Source organism: Parasteatoda tepidariorum, chromosome 6, assembly GCF_043381705.1.
Source record: "Parasteatoda tepidariorum isolate YZ-2023 chromosome 6, CAS_Ptep_4.0, whole genome shotgun sequence".
Classification (NCBI taxonomy): Eukaryota; Metazoa; Arthropoda; class Arachnida; order Araneae; family Theridiidae; genus Parasteatoda; species Parasteatoda tepidariorum.
The window spans coordinates 75,001,584-75,022,491 of record NC_092209.1 but is presented as its reverse complement, the minus strand read 5'-3'; the positions used below and the strand labels follow the sequence as shown (position 1 = coordinate 75,022,491).

The 20,908-nt window shown below is 28.4% G+C and overlaps 1 protein-coding gene across 1 annotated transcript in view; it reads left to right on the top strand.

The window, feature by feature from the left end:
- The first annotated feature begins 4,433 nt into the window (after positions 1 to 4,433).
- LOC107455341 (phospholipase A1 member A) overlaps positions 4,434 to 20,908 on the top strand; it is a 20,325-nt gene continuing 3,850 nt past the window's right edge. The window contains 7 exon segments of the mRNA XM_071181849.1: positions 4,434 to 4,610; positions 8,859 to 9,127; positions 11,492 to 11,593; positions 12,630 to 12,696; positions 14,914 to 15,397; positions 17,201 to 17,415; positions 19,007 to 19,123. Of these exon segments, the coding sequence (XP_071037950.1) occupies positions 4,505 to 4,610; positions 8,859 to 9,127; positions 11,492 to 11,593; positions 12,630 to 12,696; positions 14,914 to 15,397; positions 17,201 to 17,415; positions 19,007 to 19,123 (1,360 nt within the window). The 5' untranslated portion in view covers positions 4,434 to 4,504.

The window sequence follows — 20,908 nt, the reverse complement described above, 5'->3', positions numbered from 1 at the left end:
TGAAAGCCTGGAAGTCAATTCCTATGTTCACTTATCAAAAACTGGTGGAAAGTCTTCCCAGACGTGCGCAGGCTTTCATCGATGCAAAAGGGGGGCCGACATCATGTTAATATGGGCTTCAAGACTCACTAAGTCCATGTCACTGTTTGTCGTCCGGAAACTTTCGGCCAAATAATGTATATACTGTAATTTTATCCGATTTTTTTTTTTTTTACAGTGTGCCAGTCGTAAGCAGTCATTGCAGTGTCTATATTACCACTAAATCTGGAATGCTGTTACTGTGCACAGTACCTTTCTCTGCTGGTTAACTGATTTGCACAGTTAAAGTGCAGAAATAATGGGCACATAACGTACCGTAAATGTTCAAAAGATTATTTCACTCATTCTATCAACTAATTTGTCGATTGTTTTTTACTTGATTCTTTAGACATCGAAAAATAAATAAATAAAAATGTTAATGTCCTTAATTGTAATAAGATTTTAACCCTTTGATTTTTTGCATTATAATTTTTAAAGTGATCTATGATTGATTCTATAAGCTGACGCTTGATTTCAGTAACTTCATTTTCTAAGAGAGCGTAAAATAAAAGTTAAAAAAAATAAATAATTAATTTACTAGTGCGGAAACGGTGCTGTTGTTCCAAAGGTTTTATTTTCACTTTAACTAATGCCTAGTAGGTAATTAGCAGATTATCTTTATAGGTGGCGAAATTCCTCCATAATTTAATAAATGAAACAATTTTTTGGTACTTTAACCGATAACACTAACTAGTGTTTTCGGACCTAGCTAGATAATCTCTATAATAACTGATTTCTATACAGTAGAAAATTTCAGATCAAATTACGGTAAAAAGCACCGGCACTCAAAGTGCCGATGCATTTTACCAGAACATGTTACAGAACACAAAATCTGATATACAGTTATTTTTACAGTAATAAGTACCGTGAAATCATTGTGTTACTCTAATTAAATAAATATTACTCTAAAAATTACAGCATCATATTTCACGATAAAAATGGATTTTATGGTTAAATAGATTTTACGGGAAAACTGATTTTGCGGAAGATGCACCCAAAGTCTATGTGCTTTATACCGTTATTGGATCCGGATTTTTTCACGGTAAGCAGCAACAGCTGTTTTGTTCGAAATCGAAATTGTAATAAAATTTAAAAATAAACTTTCAGATTTACAATGGGCAACAGAAAAAAACATTTTTTTAAATCTGAAAATATAAGAAAATACTTTTGAATTGTGCATCAACACAATGCAAAAATCCTCATTGTATTTCAAGCGAACATGAAATTGCTAAAACTTGCAATAAAACTGAAAAAATGACAATAATGTAATTCACTTTTATATGCTATTAAAATTGACGTAAATACTAATATTCTCTTAAAGCTTTGCGAAATTATAAACCTTTTAAAAGCAACGTTCAGTATTTTTCCTTGATTTACAATAAAGCTTATCCATCAAATTAAATTAATTGCTGACTTTATGAAACTTTCGAATAAAAAGAAAATGCTTACACTATATAAAAAATAAACAATGTCATGGACAAGTTTAATATAATTTTTTTAAAAGCACAAAAACATTTTCTTCATAAGAAATAATTTATAAATACACCTCACAATATGTATGACCGTCAATTTCTATTTTAAAGATTGTCACGAAACTGAGATTTAATCTTTTAATTGTGGGAAATCTCTTTCATTATTATTAAGAGAATGATGGCATTGATTGCGAAACTTCCGTTAAAACATCAATACATCAGAGGAGGAAAAAAATACTATTCTCCGTTCTTACACCATTTTTTTTTCCAAAACAGATGTTCGAATCGCATTTGTTTAATTGTTCTTTATAACAGTTGCCACTAGATTATAAATATGAAGCAAAAAATATTTTTCTGTTTATACTAACCGAAACACTTTGACCAGAGCAATTAATGTTTAATTATATTATTTGTTCTAAGAAAAATGAAGTTTTTCGTATTAGTTATCTTCGTACTGTTTAAGCCAGGATTCGGATATTTTCCGAAATTCGAAATTCCTAAAATCATACCTGATATAGTTCCAGAAGTTGTTGATAAAATCAATCCGTTAAATTGTAAGTATATTTTTTAATTTTTTTAATGTCTCTTTGTTAAGATTTTATACAAGTTTTATTAAAAAATATATTTATTAACCCTTAACGGATCAAAGGTCAAATTATTTTCCCTACTGGTCTATTTTTCCTAAAAAGAAAAACTGATCCGAAAAAAAAATTTGGTAAAATTACCGTGCTGAATAGAAATGACATTGTAAAAAATGGTAAATGGGGACAATGGTAAATGGATAATAGTTAAAAAAAAATTTAAAGAAAGAGGATTAATAACATATCTGGTTAATACATCCAAAATATATGGTATTTAAATCATTTATTAGGTAGTTTTTCCATTCACATGGTAAAGGTTTATTGGAAATACTGGTTTCCAAAATTATAGTTCTTATTACCACTCATTTAGTTAAAAAACACAAAATTGAAAAGAAAATTTAACCGAACATGCGGTCTTTATGCTATGCTCTAAGGAATCATGATAGAATTACCGAATTTTATCATATTTACCAAATTTTACCACATGTTATAAAACCATATTTTATTGCTAATTTTACCAAAATCATTACTAAAGTGCCTCTGTGAAAATTACCGAGCTTTTTAGTGTTCCCATAGAGCCCAAAATGCGGTGAATCTTAACATATTCGGTATTTTGATCTTTTGGAACTCAAATTATTGTAGGGAAAATGTATTAATATGCTATTAATTAATTCTAATTATTAACTATAATATTTATTTCATAATTAACAATAATTAAATTTATTCTAAATAAGAGAATAAAAGCGATAAATGCAATAAAATGATTTTTGCAGCCATGTATGCCGTATTTTAACCAGCAAGTAAAAGTACTATGGTATTATATGGTGGCAACTGTCAATTCAGGGTAAATACTTATAGTTTGTTGACCAAAGTTATTTCCGGTACAAAATCATAAACGAATCTTTTTTCTTATGTTTAACAAGAATATATTGTTTATTGATATTATAGTTGAAATTAATTACTGATATTTATATATTCATTTTATAGTTCATATGAAGAGTATTTTTTTAAACTTGATTGATAAATCTTATTTACAAGAAAATATCTGTAAATAATTTAATAAATATTTCAATTTTATTGCAAAAAAAAACAAGAGAATTAAAGAATACGACAATCAAAGAATTAAAATAGATCCTAATTAATTGAATTAATTAATTTATTGAATTAACTAAATTTATTAATTTTATGAATTAATTAATTAATTAAGAATTAAAGAAGAAAAGAAGTAATAAAACTAAATTAAAACTGAATATAATTAAGTAAAATTTACTGTAAGGTAAGTAAATTCAATAATTAACTAGTACAGTAATATATTGTTATAAATGAGTCTTCCTATTTATTATTAATTCGAATGAGTCTTCTAATTTATTAATAATTGGAAAATAAGATTTTTGGATTTTAATGTATAACTTAGTACATAATTTTTTAATCACGTAAAACTACTACTTTTTGTACTGTGACATAGTGAAATTTCTAAATAAATCCTCTCAATTATTTCTGAAAAATAAAAAATAAAAAAACTTCATGGATTTCACATTAATCAAACATGGGATAAATTTGAAACTCTGTTATATTATCAATTATTATGCAAATTTGTATTAATTCTTAGGCTTAACATTTCACATGAACAAAAGATTTTTACGAGTAAAAGACAATAAAATTATTAATATTTCAATTTGATTGAATTAATTTCAAAATTTATTATAAGCATAGAATTAAAATTACCAAATGAAAAGCTTTATAACAACGGCAGTTTTTCTAAACATGAATTTAACGATCTTTAGAACTCTTTTTAAAAATTTTAAAAAGTTTTTTTTTTCCTCGAAATACAAATTTGAATAAAGTGGTTTTGAGAGAAACGTATATAAAATTCGAATGTTTCTAAATTTAAAATTTGACCTGCCAAAATCTGCTCACCCTGCGTCTTTATTAAAAAATTTGGAAAATTCATTAATGTCCGAAAATTAAAAAGCTTGTTCTTCTAAGGTACACAATTGCGTGCACAAAAAACACTACAATCTATTAAAATAACGCAAAGTTCTTTTTTTTTTTCGATAAATAAAATTGCAGAAATTTGATTAATTAATCAGAAAAAAGAACTTTAATTTCTTTAAGAAAACGGAAATAATTCTGACACTTCAATAAAGTGAAATTTCTGCATGGTTCGAAATTTTAATGAATTTTCTGAAAATAGTGAATTTATGTGTGCTCAAAAGATGATTATCTTTTCTTCAAAAAACGATAACAATCTGACGAAAAGAAATAACTTATTTTCGTTTGACTTTTATTCATATCAAACAATCTTGTGAACGGAGTTGCAGAAACAACTCAGCACATACTTCTAATGTTTAATTACAATTTTCTTATCACGTTATGAAGTGGTTTTGGCTTTCTTTTTGTGTGCTATTTGGATCTGGATATGGCTATTTACCGAATATCGAAATTCCGGAGATTATTGATACCATTAATCCCTTAAATCGTAAGTTATTTAGATTTTGTTCGAATCGGAATGTTATTTACCGAATTTTTATAGTATATCATTCTTCTTATAGTATTATTACTACAGCTATTTATCGATTTTCCGAAATTCCCAAAATTATTGATAACGTTAATTCCTTGTATGTGGGATTTCGTTCTTATAGTAATAATATTCACTGAATTCTTATAGTAAATAAATATTCTTATAATATGAATCTTCTTATAGTAAAACTATTACCACTGTTTCTAATATGTCGAAATTCATGATATTATGGATTACATTAATCCCTTAAATAAGTACATAGGATTTTGTTCCTTAATATTTTTAGCCGAATTCTTATTGTTTATGAATGCTCTTTTAGTTTGATTGTTCTTATAGTTATATCATTAATGCTTTTTACCGGATGTTGAAGTTTCCGAGATTTTTGATACCATTAAGTGTTAGGGATTTTGTTCAAATCGAAGTATTATTTACGAAATTTTTAGGTATACTAGTGTTCTAATACTATAACTACCACTATTTACTGAATATCAAAATTCCCTAAATTATTGATATCGTTAATCCCTTAAATTGTAAGTATATTTGTTTTCTTGTATAGTAAAATTTTTATACCGAATTCTTATTATAAATGAATGTTCTTATAATTTGACTGTTTTTATAGTAATACCATTACGGTTATACTATTTAATCCATTAAATCGTAAATATATGGGATTTTGTTATTAAAGATGTTTTAAAATAAAATTTTATATTCATTAAATCGTAAGTATATGGGATTTTGTTATTGACATTTTATAAAAAAATTTTATATCGTAAAAAATACAGTAATATTTATTTAATCGCAGTGATTCTGATGCAAATATTACTGTAAAAATTTACAGTAATATTCATTTAATTACAGTAATTCGGTAATTTTACAGTATTATTGTATATCCTTTACAGTAAGCATATCTACAGTAAGTATTACTGTATTGCGGCATATCAGATTTTTTATTCCGTAAAATAAGATTTTACGGTAAAAAGTACTGGCACCCTTAGTGCCGTTTCTTTTTAACGTAATTTGATTCAGAATTTTTTTTTTCAGTGTATGTGTATTACTCTCATACTAAATTTGTTTTCAGGAAATGAGTATATGTTATAATATATTTTTATTATTTAGGTTTGTAGACGCAACATTTCATAGGAGTGGACTAGAGTTCTAAACAGAGCATAATTATTTTCTTGGAACTTTTCTAATGCTATTACTGATTTAAGCATCATAAACGCATTAATCATAAACGCACTATTGTTTTAACAAAAATTGATAAACACAGTTTGCGGAGGTAATTTTTATTTTAAAAACAAATAAAAACTTTCTATTTTTACATGACTGGTTCAATAAATTCAATTTCCAACCAGTCTGGTTAAAGTTCTCACACCGTCAGGTTTTTGAGAATTTCTCCTCGTCAAATGCAAATATGCGTTAGTTTTATCGATAATATTTTTGAGTTAAAACGATTTTCTTTCTTTTTTGCTGATTGATTTAAGTTCTATTTTATCTTTTGAGGATTTAAAATTACTAGGATACAGAAAATAAATCTCAACATTAACCCTTTAACGCAGAATGTTTATTTAACATAATGTTTATACTTTTCTCATTTATTCTGCATTTTAATTTAGATAAAAGTGAGTGTAAAATATTATATTTAGCATTATAATAATTTCGGATTTTGAAATACCGCATGAAACACCGGTGTCTTTTTTTTTCGCGTTAAAGGGGAAATTTTCCGAACACGGCTCACTTTCGACAAAATTTTCAAATTTGTACTTTCTTGCAGTTATTTAGATCTAAGAGAAACAATCATTCATTATTGAAATTTCTGTCATTTACAAAATAAATTATCGATAAATTTTTTAATATGAATGAAAACAAAAATTTTCAAGCTGTTATTTTTTTTATATATATTTTAGTACAAATATCCGATTTATCCGATTATTTTTAGTAATTGTTTTAGTAATAATTACTAAAAATAATCTATCCGATTATTTTTAGTAATTATTAATTATTAGATTGTTTTTTGTGTTTAAAAAATACAAAATTATAATTTTACTTGCATTTAGAGAGCCAGAAAAAAGATACAAAAGGGACACCGGTGTCTCATCTGCGTCAAAGGGTTAAGAACAGCTAAACCGCTAAATTGATCTTTTGTTCAACATTCGTACTAAGAATTTTTCTCCGAGTATCGAAAAAGATAAGAAATAGATATAATTGCACATAACTTTAATTTTATAATAAAAGGATGATTACGAGTTAAACCTTAATAGTTAAAACATTTTTCATTTAATCTATCGTTATTTTTAAAATTCTACATTTAATTAAAGCTACATTTATAAATGTTGACTAATTATTTAATTATTTTCTTTCAAATATATTTTCAGAAAAAACAAAATTAAGGAACTTATTTAAGGAACTAACAAATTATTTGCTTTAGCAAACATAAATTAAGAAAAAAGTAATTTAGGATCTTAATACAACCGAAATGAAAATTAAATTTCTAAAATTCTCTTTACGGTGAAAAATTTCATACTCTAAAGTTATTTTACTTTTAGGTTAAGAATTAAGACTTATACATAGCAATCGAAAAATTGGAACAAAAATGTGCAGTAAATGTTCGGCATTTTATCAAAAGTCAAGTTGAGTTTTTTATGGAATTTTAAAAATTATATTTCCCATTACCAAAAGTAATTAATTCGTTGATTAACTACAATTTTCGGAACGACTGATTATCTCAATCGAAAAAAGTGTTAAAAATTTTTGTATTTCAGAGAATTCTTATTCAAATTAAGTTCACAATCAAGTCAATATTTAAATGCGTATATAAAGAATAAAAGAATGCGAATTTTTAACCTCAATTTTATTAAACAAAACTGGCAGACGATAAGGTAAGGATGAGAGAATTGTAAGCAAAAGATAAATTTCTAAAACTGTTTTTAAAAAAAAAAGGACAAACACAATGAATGACTATTTAATGAATTTCGGGAATTTTTCATTTTTATATTTTTTTTCTCCATCTTATGCTTAATTTAACGTTTAGTGTTTCATTTATTTTTTCTCAATGTTTTATTTTCCTGTATTTTTTTCTTTTTCTTTTTTTCAACGAGGGTCCAGAAGAGTTTTTCGCTCTATCCCACATTTCAACAATTCTACCGTAAATTGATCGGTGATAAATTTTTGAAAAAAATCATCATTGATAATATGGTAAAAAATAAACGATAAAATTCTAAAATTACTGACAAAACTATTCATTAAAATTGAAGTACGTGAACAGTTTAGATATCTTATATTTATTAACTTTCCTTTATGCTACATTTCCTACGTTTTCTACATATTTTTGTTTTATGTTATGTTTATGTAAACAGTTACTTTTTGCTCAATATTTTATTTTATTTTATTTTTTCAACAAGTGTCCTGAAGATTTAGAATTTTTCACACTAACCTACTTTTCCACGATACGATTCTACAGTAGATATAACGGTAAATTTGATAAAACTGTCATCGAATATATGATAAAGTGAACGATAAAATTCTAACATTATGAACAAGAAAATATTGATTAAAATTGAAGTACGTAGATATTTTAGCTAAACTTTTACTCAATATTTTATTTCCAGTACTTTTTTTTCAGCAAGTGTTCTGAAAATTAAATGTTTTTACACACTTGCCCACTTTTTGACGATTATACCTTAAATTCAAAGATAATTTACGGTAGAATAATTTTTTTGATAAAATTATCATAGACAATATGTTAAAATAAACTATAAAATTCTAACATTATTAACTAAGATATAACATGGTTAAATAAACTATAAAATTCTAAAATTATTAACTAAGATATAACATGGTTTAATAAACTATGAAATTCTAACATTATTAATTAAGATATAATATGGTGAAATAAACTGTAAAATTCTAAAATTATTAATTAAGATATAATATGGTTAAATAAACTATAAAATTCTAACATTATTAAGTAAGATATAATATGGTAAAATAAACTAAAAAATTCTAAAATTAACAACTAAAATATAATATGGTAAAATAAACTATAAAATTCTAAAATTATTAACTTAGAAAGTATTTATTAAATTTGACATTATGAGAGCATTTTCGATATCTAATACTTATTAATTTGATTTATATTATGTTTTCTACATCTTTTGCTTCATGTTACATAAACTGTTACTTTTTACATACTATTTTCTTTTCCAGTACTTTTTTTCAACAAGTGTATTGAAGATTTGGGATGTTTCCACACGGGACCACCTTTCTACCATGCTAGCGTCCGCCCCATTACGCTCCCACCACAAGAACCATTAACCAAATTTCAACTTTATACTCCAGACAATCCTGATGAGCAGTACAATCTGACTATCGACATCGAATCCTTGAGAAATTCACCTTTCAATCCAGACTTGCCAACAAAATTCATAATTCATGGATTCAGATCGGATGTTAGAGATCTTAACGATATCAGACATGTAAGTAACGTGTAATTTTTTTTTCTCCGTTAATTTCATTTTGAATTTCCCTCCAATTTTAAATAAAAATGCATTAAAATTGTTGTTTCTCGCTGTTAAAGTATGGAAAAGGGGAAAATTTTAAGTTTAAAAAATATATACAGTGTATCTGCGCACCTGGGAAGTCATGAGAAATCATGAAAAGTCATGAATTTCGGTATTGAACAAAATTTGTCATGAAATGCCATGATTTTGACTATTTTTTTAAGAAGAAATCATGTAAAGTCATGGATTTAGGTCGCCGAAAAATTTAATTTTTTAAATTGAATTTACCCCCACCTCCCAAATTTCATGGTGTTGTCTGAATTTGTAAAAAAAATCTCCACTTACAGTCATATTTTATTAAAATATGAAATGTTTTTATCGTGTTCTTTAAAAATTAGGACGTTCTTTTAAAAAATGAAATAAAAAACATCATTTCTGGAGCGAATTATCTTTTAAACTTCTGAGATTTAAGAATTTTTTTTATTATTTATTTATTTTTATTTTATAAATTTAAAATTCTAGTTGAAGCAAGCCAGTCCTTGGCGAATTTTTTTTATTTTGAAGTGAAAACAGAAAAATCAGGAATATTTCCTTCCTTTCCGATGAACAAGAAAAGTATCTTTAGAATATAATTCTGCAGAAAAAAAAGAAAAAAAATTATTTGCTCTTGTATTTTTTTTTCCTTCAACTCTTTCTTTACTCTGTTTTTTAAATTTAAAATCTATAAATATGAAAACGCAGAGTATAACAGTTTTGGTTATACCTATCATTTCAATGAATGTTATTATGGTGCTTTTTCAAATTTATTCTTGTGTTTTTGTCGGAGAAAATAGTAACTTCGATAAGTCATGAAAAATTCTTGGAATTAGTAATGGAAAGTCATGGATTTGAAAATCTAAAATGAAGCAGGTACCCTGTTTCTCACTGTTAAAGTATGGAAAAGGTGAAAATTTCCAGATTAAAAAATATATATTAAATTAACAGAAAAATGTATTATTGATGTTAAATCTCTAAATTGTGATTTTAGGAAAACTATCAGGGATTTATTGATGTTAAAAAAACACGTTCAATGATTAAAGCTAAAAGCAACCCGAAAAAATCTCGAATTATGTAGAGAAATGGACGTACCATAGTTTCAGCTCTCTAGGCAAGAACCTTCCTCAGTATCTAAACTCGAAAATGTCTAAGTGATCTGACTTAGACACTTGTTTAGACACCAATGTCTAAAAACATTTTGGTGTCTAAGTGAAAATATCTAAGTGATCTGGCTTAGACACTCGATTAGACACTAATGTCTAAAGCAGTGTCTAAAAACATTTTGGTGTTTAGACACTGTAGAAGATCGGAGAACCAAAACTATAGTGTGTCGATTTCTGTAAAATGGTTGTTTCTCGCTGTTAAAGTTCGGAAAAGGTGAAAATTTTAAGATTAAAAAATATATATTAAATTAACAGAAAAATGTATTATTGATGTTAAATCTCTAAATTGTTCTTTAAAGAAAACTACCAGGTATTTATTGAGGTTAATAAAACACGTTCAATGATTAAAGCAAAAAACAACCCGAAGAAATCTCAAATTATGTACAGAAATGGACGTACTATAGTTTCAGCTCTCTAAGCAAAAACCTTTCTCAGTATCTAAATACCAAAATGTCGAAGTGATCTGACTTAGACATTCGTTTAAACACCAATGTCTAAGGCAGTGTTTAAACACATTTTGGTGTTTAGACACTGAGGAAGATTCTTGGAGAACCAAAACTATAGTATGTCGATTTCTGTACTTCGGGCAATTTTCACGTTTTTATTGCTTTAGTCTATGTAGCACAAAGGATACCCTATCCTCGCTTTGAACTATTAATAATATTAAGACAAAACTATCAATGATATTCAAAAAAGCTATCAATAATTTTAAAAAACTATCACTGATATAAATAAGTTAACAATGTTATAATAAAACGATCAATTATATGAATGCGTTATTAATGCATAAGTTATCAAAATTTTAATGTATTGTTTTTAAAACTTAAGAAAGGGCTTAGATAAAACATTCAGTGATAAAACATTTGAGAAGAGATATAAACATTCAGATTTCACATACATCAGTATCTAATCCCTACAGAGTTTAGTATCCAATCGTTGTACAAACAAAATTTATTATGTATCAACTGTTAAAAGTCAAAAAAAAAATCAACCATAATTCGAAAAATCAACTTAGCATTTTTTCATTAAATAATTGGATGTTGATTTTAAAACAAATTTGTGATGTTTTTCTTTTCTTTTTCGTTAATCTGAGTTATAGTTAGAATTTTCTAAACATTCCTGACGATGAAATTTTTTACAGGAAATCAAGCAAGCATTGTTAAAACAGGGACAATACAATGTAATCATCGTAGATTGGACTGAAAACAATGGTTTTCCTTACGCACAAGCTGCTTCCAATACNGTATACAATGTCTGATTTCCAATTTTATCCGTAATATGATTTCTGTTTGTCTTCCGGTCTCATTGCGTTGAGCTTTAATAGTTTTTGATTGATTAGATTTGGATGGAATTGAACTCTGATAGTTGAGCACGTTTTAGTTAATTTACAACCATTCTACTGAAACAAATTAGTTTAAAAAATTCCTTGTGGAACGAAAATTGCATAACTTGTTAACATTTTAAGTTAATTGAATTTAATTTTGGAAAAGAATACATAGATACATGCATACATATGTATATATAGCACAATAAATAAAAACAAAGAGGACAAAAAGAAAAAAAACGAAGGAAAATAAGAAATACAATAATATGTGCTTCTCACACTATTGTATTGATATATTTTGCTTTGGCTATATTAATACAATATTAGAAAGCACTCCTTTCTGCGGATATAATCGTGTGGGCTGATTATATCTTTTCTTTGTTTTGTTTTCCGGATTTTTAATATTTTTATTTTATTATTTCCTTCTTTTTTTTTTTTTGATAATCAAAAATTATATTTTTTTAAATACTTTTGAATAATATTTTTAATAATTTTCTTCTCTTGTCATAATTTTTATTATTTTCCATATTTTCTCAATATTTCAGCTTACATATATTTCTAAATATTCATTAAATCTATTTATTATTATATTTAAATAAACCATAATACAATGAATTCGCGATAACTCGAATCTGATGGGACTGACGAAAAACTTCAACATATCGGAAGTTCGACTTACCGTTAGTTTCGGTTTTGGACTTTCAAAATATTGTCGGATTATTTAATTAATGCTTATTAATTGCAAATCTTCTAATTGCTTACAATATTTAAGATCATTTTTCTGACAAGCCATTTTCGATAAGACTGTTTGAAGCACTTTATGATACTCTGGTCCATCAGCTGCAACTTTGCTGTTGTGTTTGGCGGGAAAAACTGCAAGTTTACTGCTTTCACATTAAGTAGATCGCAATGCGCTGTGCATTTATCCATAAAGAGCATCACTTTTTTTTTTAAGCGAAGAATTTCTGATCCAATTTTCTTACATAGTCTTCAAATAAAACTGATGTCAACCACAACTTTTTGTTAGACTTGTAATCTAAAGGATATGTTTTTGCATTTCTTGAAACATCGGGGATTTCGGTATTTTCCGATAACAAGTAAGGGCAATTTCTCTGTCCACGACGCATTTCCTCCAACTAGGACAGTCAAACTTTCTTTGCTCATTTTACCCCCTGAGCAGTTTTCAGCCTTTAACATCATAGTCTTATTTGGAAGACATTTAAAAATTAAACCCATTTCATCAATATTGAAAACATCATTTTAACTGTATCCTTGAAGTAAATTCGGTAACGTTTCATTTAACCACTGTTCACATACTTCAAGAGGGACAGCTTTAGCTTCTCCATGAAGAGTGCGAAAGACATTGTGTGTGTGTGTTGCAAAGGAAGGGGCAAGATATCAGCTCCTAGATTTTTTTTTCTTGCTTTAAAAGATCACAAAAAAATCGAGTTATAGTAATATTCGAGTTATCGTACTTCGAGTTATAGCGAATTGACTGTATAACAATATGTAATGTGTATAAGTGTATAACATTACAATAGAATGAAAATACATTGTTTTCCTAAGTGCTTAACTTGTTGTATTGTTAGCAATATCGATTAACAAATTTATAAAGAATATTACAGGTGACCACTTTAAAACTGTACTACACAAGTTAAACTGATATAAGTTAGTAATGTGTCTCATATCAACTACTTTTTAAGTTCAAAAATTAACGATGCATTGCAAAATTACATTAAATAAACCATAATGTAACAATATGCATGTTTGTTCCTTCTTTAGGTGTAANTAACGTCTTAAAAAGTTTATTTTCTTTAAAAATTTACTAAAGATCAAAGAAAAATTTTTTAATATGGTCTAACATATATTTTTGAAATCACTGTGAATAATTATCTATTTTTTAAGGATTAAGTCCTTGATGTTCTGTTATATTTACACACAAAGGGAAAATATCTCTGAAAAATCTATCCTAATTCTTTTATTCTATTTTTCTTTCTATTTGTGTCAACATATAAATAGTAATGACGAGTTGGCAGATAGTTGCTAAGTATAACACAAATGCGTGAAATCAATAAAAGCTTTTTAAGCTAATTAGATTTTGGTCAAAGATCTTAGCACTTCAGAGATTATTTTCATTGATTATCATTATTTAATAAGTGTATAACATTACAATAGAATGAAAATACATTGTTATAGCAATATCGATTAACAAATTTATAAAGAATATTACAAGTGACCACTTTCAAACTGTACTACACAAGTTAAGCTGATATAAGTTAGTAGTGTGTTTCATATCAACTACTTTTCAAGTTCAAAAATTAATGATGCATTACAAAAAAAAACTTTTTTAGCAAATTTTAGTCCAAACTGCTCATAAAAAACTATTCCAACTATTTATAACTTTATTCGAAAACATCTAAATTGAATTTAGATGAGACTACATTCCAGCTAGTTAAATTGTTAGCAACAAAATTGTGGAATTAAATGTTTGTAACTTTGCTTAATTTTACATCCTATAAACTAGATAAGAATAATTCCGGCTAATTAAATTGAAAGCAAAAAAATGTGGAACTAAGTGTTCGTATCGTGTTCAATCATTCCAAAATCAATCAAAATGGTTTTAATTAACAAAGGACACGTGCATGCAAGCAATTCTGAAACTAACGAAAATGTGGGATTTCATTATGACGTGTACGAAATCTTTAAGCCTACCTTTACAGTGTTCAAAGTATGTGGTATTTGTAATAGAAATTTCTTACAGTACAAAATCACAATTTTAACGAAAACAATATACCTTTTTATTTTCTGTGCATATATATCCTCAAACGTGATGATTTTAGTTTCATATAGTCACTGTATTTATACATCTTGTATGAAGAGGGACAAAGCACAATATTTTTCAGAGAGTTTGGTTTTGATTCTTGGAATAGTTCTCACGATATTATTGCGTCTAAAATTTCAATCTCTTCAAAATGTCATTAAAATAATTAAAATATTTCTTTCCAAACAACGAGGTTCAACTTTAACGAACTTTCCAAAAGTTAAAAAATGCATTATCCTCGCGACAGTTTTGATTCTGATGTTTCATTCAATATTCATTGGATTTTACATTTTCAACACAGTCAATTTCAACGTGGATCATTTTATACGTCTCTTTATTTTTGACATTCAAGTCTCAAGAACACTTAAAATAACACTTCTTGCTGCAGTTAACATTAATTTCGAAATACTTTTTTTAGTGGGTACTGTATTTGCTTTGTATTACTGCACCGTGTGCTGGATTTTGCGTGATATTCTCATTTCCTACGGAGACATGCTTCAAAAAGAAAAAAACATCACCAACCTGCTGCCTAATCATGCTTCCATAGCAAAACTTGTGTCAGAAGTGGATGATACATTAAGTTGTGCTGTCTTTTTGTACATAGCTATAAATTTAACATCAGCATTTGATGAAATTCACGAATCTTTTCAAGAAAAAATGACGACGAACCTTGGCACTCTTATATCCTCTGTTCGCTGTGTTATTGGGATGATTGTACTCATCATATTTGCGTCATTGGTGTCGAATGCTGCAGATTACGTTAATAGCATTGTTGATTATAGAGGTAGTTCTTTACCTGTACATGACCAGGCTCTTATTTCGCGCGTTACCACGCGCAACATTTACCTAACGGTATGGAAAATTACACCTATGAGACGAGGCTTAGCAATAAGCATTATTGGGTCCCTGATAACTTATGGGATGCTTATAAAACCTTATGACGAAACCTAATTATGTTGATTAAAATTCCCTTACTTTAGCAAGCAAATTACATTAAGTCTCTGGACAGCGGAAATATTAACTTGTTTTTTTACATTTTTAGAAGCTTGCTGAGGACTATATCATAACATCACTAACCTGTTGCCTAATCATGCTTCTATAGCCAAACTTGTGTCAGAAGTGGATGATACATTAAGTTGTGCTCTCTTTTTGTACATAGCTCTAAATTTAACATCAGCATTTGATGAAATTCACGAATCTTTTCAATAAAAAATGACGACGAACCTTGGCACTCTTATATCCTCTGTTCGCTGTGTTATTGGGATGATTGTAGTCATCATATTTACGTCATTGGTGTCGGATGCTGCAGATTATGTTAATAGCATTGTTGATTATAGAGGTAGTTCCTTACCTGTACATGACCAGGCTCTTATTTCGAGCGTTACCACGCGCAACATTTACCTAACGGTATGGAAAATTACACCTATGAGACGAGGCTTAGCAATAAGCATTATTGGGTCCCTGATAACTTATGGGATGCTTATAAAACCTTATGACGAAACCTAATTATGTTGATTAAAATTCAACCTAACTTTAGCAAGAAAATTACATTAAGTCTCTGGACAGCGAAAATTATTAACTTGTTTTTTTACGTTTTTAGAAGCTTGCTGAGGACTATATTATAGTAGAAGATTCTGATTATTAACATCTCACAAATCTTTTAGTAGAAAAACTCTCTTAGTATGTTGGCAGTCTTATATCCTTGGTTCGTTGCATTATTGGGATGAATGTACCACTTCTGCATCATTGATCTCGAATTCATAAGATTATGTAAATAGTTCAGAACAGGGCACGAAAACATCACTCGTCAGTTCGCCGTTTGATGATTTAAGACTGGAGAATACGTATAATACGTATCACCTTTAAAAAAATCAGTTATATACTAAACTATATACGCTTTGATTATAGTGCCTCAGTAAAGCGAACCATGAAATCGTGTTATAAAGCGACTGTGGAACAAAAATTGCTTAGATACTAATGCAAAACTGACTTATAATAAGCAATGCAGGAGTCACCCTTATTCCACTTATGAATTATGCTTTTAGAAACATTGAAGTCTGTAAATCTTAACCTTATTTATATTTAATATGATTATTATTTCTATGAATATGGTCCGATTGTTAAGTTTTTATATTCTTTTATGCTTTCCGTCTTTCTTCTTATTACATATATGTATTATTTTACTCAGTTAAAACCTGAGGTCCGCGTAAGTGTACCTAAAATTATTAGCCCCCTGTCAGAATAATTAATATTTTGTTTATCTTATTTGGACTTATGGCACAGAAATAGAAATTTGTAACTGTAAAATATTTTTTTGCTATATTCCTTCTATAAATTCTAACTAGGCTTAACAAAATCGAAATGGTTGGAAATTATATGCTATAAAATCATTTAACACAGTTCAATGAGATTTAATAATTAATATACTTATTCTTATTACACAACTAAAAACAAACTTATATATTTTTAACTGGAAACTTTAATTTCTGCAAACGTAAAGCAGAGCTTAGAAGACAGCAACAAGCTCACTCTAAATCGTAATTTTCTGTCGATTACTGAAGTTTTTTTGGAAGCAAAAATAATTCAAGTATGGTGAGAATGTGCGAGAGATTGGCGTAAGCTTTTTCCACTTTAAGTGCTTGGATTTAAATTATACCCTCTAAATTGTATATGAAAGCTAGATTTGGTGTTAATCAGAAATAAAGTGCTCCTTCCAACAATGTTGTTGGTTGTTCATCATCTTACTCAGAGATAGTACAGAAGAATTTTTGCAGTGTACGATATACCTTAGCTAATGTCTTACTCTTTTAGAATAATACTGGAATCGAACCTCAAACTGTACATGTGATTGGTCATAGCTTGGGAGGACAAATTGCCGGATATGTCGGAGAGCGTGTACCCAATTTGGGAAGAATCACAGGTAAATTAATTTAAAAGATTTCTGTTGAAAAGCATAGTTGTAATTTTAAAAGTGTGTTGAGAGATTAAAAAAAAATATGATATAGAAAATATAACGAAATATATGAAAAAATATTTCATAAAAAGTATGTGTAACAGCCAATAATATTGCGATTTAGTGGCGTGTAAATATTTTGTAAAATAAGATGACAGTGGAAAAAATTGCTTTCATGCTTTATAGAACTGTAAAGTAAATCTAAACTTTAATTTAGTCGCTTACGATTTTGAACTACAGCTTTATGGTGGGAGAAACGTGTTACTATATTACAGTAATTTAATAGGAAAATAATTATTTTGCGATAGTTATGAGTTTAACTTGAAAAAATGGTTACTTTAAAACAGCTATTTGGATATTTAGAAAAATAATTACTTTATAATAGATATAAGAGAATAATTACTTTGGAATAGCTATTTCGTTAGTTTGGTAGAACAGTTACTTTGCAATAGATATTTCGATATGTTAGGAAAATAATTTCTTTATATTATCTCGTTATTTAGTTTGGAAGAATAATTACTTTACAGTAGCCATTAAGACAGCTTGAGAAAATATTTACTTTATAATAGCCATTTGGATATTTAATGGAATAATTCTTTAAAATAGTTTTTTGAACGTCTTCAGAAAACAATTACTATACAATTGATATTCGATTGTTTGAGAAAAGAGTTGTTGTTGTTGTAGCAGTTCATTTACGTCGCACTAGAGCTGCACAATGGGCTAATGGCGACGGTCTGGGAAACATCCCTGAGGATGATTCGAAGACGCCATTATAATTTTGATCTTCTGCAGAAGGGATGTTACCCCCGCTTCAGTAGCCCGAAGACCTGCATGCGAAGTCGAGCACTTAACGGAGTTTAACAAGTACCAATACCGCACACCCACGGTCCCTACACAGACTGATTCAAGTGGTCACCCACCAGCACACTGACCTCAGCCAGTGATGCTTGACTTCAGTGATCTGCTGGGAACCGTGTCTTAAAGACCAGTCCACCACGGGATGAGAGAAAAGAGTTACTTTGCAATTGATAACTTGGGAGAATAATTAATTTTTACAATAGCTATTTGGATAGCTTAAGACAATAGTTACTTTAAAATAGCTATTTGGATACTTGGGAAAATTGTCTAGGAGTCTATTGCGAGTCTATTACAATTTAGATATTTTGAGAGAATAATAACTATACTATAGTTATTTCGTTAGTTTGATAGAATAGTTACTTTGCAATAGATAATTGGATATCTTTGGAGAATAATTTTTTTATAAGATCTATTTGGATAATTTGGCAGAACAATTAATTTACAATATCAATTAAGAAAGCTTGAGAAAATTACTATACATTAAAATAGCTATTTTAATATGTAATGGAATACTTCCTTTAAAACAGCTATTTCTTTAGAAAATAATTAGTATCCAATTGATATTCGATTGAAAGAAGAGTAAATTTGTAATATATGTTTGCATAACTTTGTAGAATAACTAATAAAAAATAATTTTGTTTTAACAATTTAAAGATTCACAAGTCTTTTGTACTTATTTATAAAAGAGTTTTCTTTCAAGGATTGGACCCAGCTGGACCTTTCTTTCAAGGACTTCATACATCAGTAAGACTTGATACAACCGATGCCCTTTTTGTCGATGTCATTCACTCGGATGGAGGAGAATATGTCTTGAATGGTATTTCAATCTTTTATTGTTACAAACTGGTTGATTTATAGATTCAAAAATGGAAGCGTCTATTGTTCATTATTTTTTTTTAAATATTTAGACATGAGAGTGAGTTAAATCTTATAGCTAAATACGTAACAGTTATATTGTAAAATTAATATGAATGCATTTCGCGGAGGAGAAATTTAAAAACGAACTTCCGCCTTGTGCCTTAAAAGGACAATTTGGCCAACAATGATAAAAACATCTTTTGTTACCAACTACAAGATATATGGTTTCAAAAACTAAAACACTTTTATATATACATACGAGAAGAGTTTTGTGGTTGCCATGGTGATAATTTGGAATGTAAATAGTTTTTTTGAGAGAGTGTGAGATTTGTTTTTTTGGAATGGCGATGTTATAATTTTGTTGTTGAGTTAATAAATCTTCCTTTTTATAAACGTAATAGTAGAGTTTTCTTAATTATTTGATTCGAAGTCCTCTGAGTTTTATTTGAGGTCAGTTTGTATTTTGTATTTTTTGACAGCATTATTGAAAATTATTACCTTTTCACACACATGCGTTATCAATTTTGATTGGCTTTTTCGTGCGTTACTAACCACAAGTCTTCTGTGATTGGCTATGTGTTATCATTCCACTCTATATATATATATATGAGAGAGATGTAGATATATATATTGAAAAGGAGGAAAACAAAAAAATGAAAAGATAAAATCTCTTCATCAGCTCCATAAAAAGGAGTGCTAGTATCAATACAATCAAAGTAAATAATACAATAAATGTGAGGAGCACTCAAAAAAAATTAAACAAAATGGAACACATTAAGTAAAAAATATTTCACGTAAAAAACAGAAAATAAAATGTAAAGAAAAAAAAACAGAACAAAACACAAAATTAAATCTATAAAGCGAGTAGTTAATTCAAGTGAACTTATGACGCGTTCTCACTACAGTACTGAAGACCGTTAGATTTGTTAGTTACCAAGAATTGGCCCGAAAATGGATGTGTGCAAAGTAATAATATTATACTGGTTAATTTAAAGGAGTTTATATTAATAATGCTGATATTTAACGATACAATTTTAATGATTTCAGAATATCAACATTTATTTAAAAATAAAAAGAGAGAGTTGTTGTTGTAAATTTACGTCCCACTAGAGCTGCACAATGGGCTATTGGCGACGGTCTGGGAAACATCCTGTAATAAAGGTGGTCGTCTGGGAATAAAGGTGGGGGAATAAAGGTTGTCGCTACACAGAGGTGGTCTTTCCTGGAGGTTTCACTGTAGTATCATAATAGGCCCAACTTAAGAATATTAAAACAAGACTAAAGAACCTTTTTAGAATCTGAATCTATACATTGGAGATGCTCAAAGCTATAAGTAATAATCTCCACAAATATTTCACAGTATTCATTTTCTTGCAGTACATCCTTGAAAATATTTAAAGTAATTAATAATATTTAAGTAATCTTTTGTTATAGACATATGTTGTTGTTAATTTGCGTCGCACTAGAGCTGCACAATGGTCTATTGACAACGGTCTGGGAAACATCCCGGAGGATGATCCGAAGACATGCCATCACAATTTCGATCCTCTGCGGAGGGGATGGCACCCCCGCTTCGGTAGCCCGACGACCTGCGCGCGAAGTCGAGCACTTTACGGTAGAACAGTTTAACGAGGACCAATACCGCACACCCTCGGTCCCTACGCAGGCTGATCCAAGTGGTCACCCACCCGCACACTGACCGTAGCCAGTGATGCTTGACTTCGGTGATCTGCTGGGAACCGTG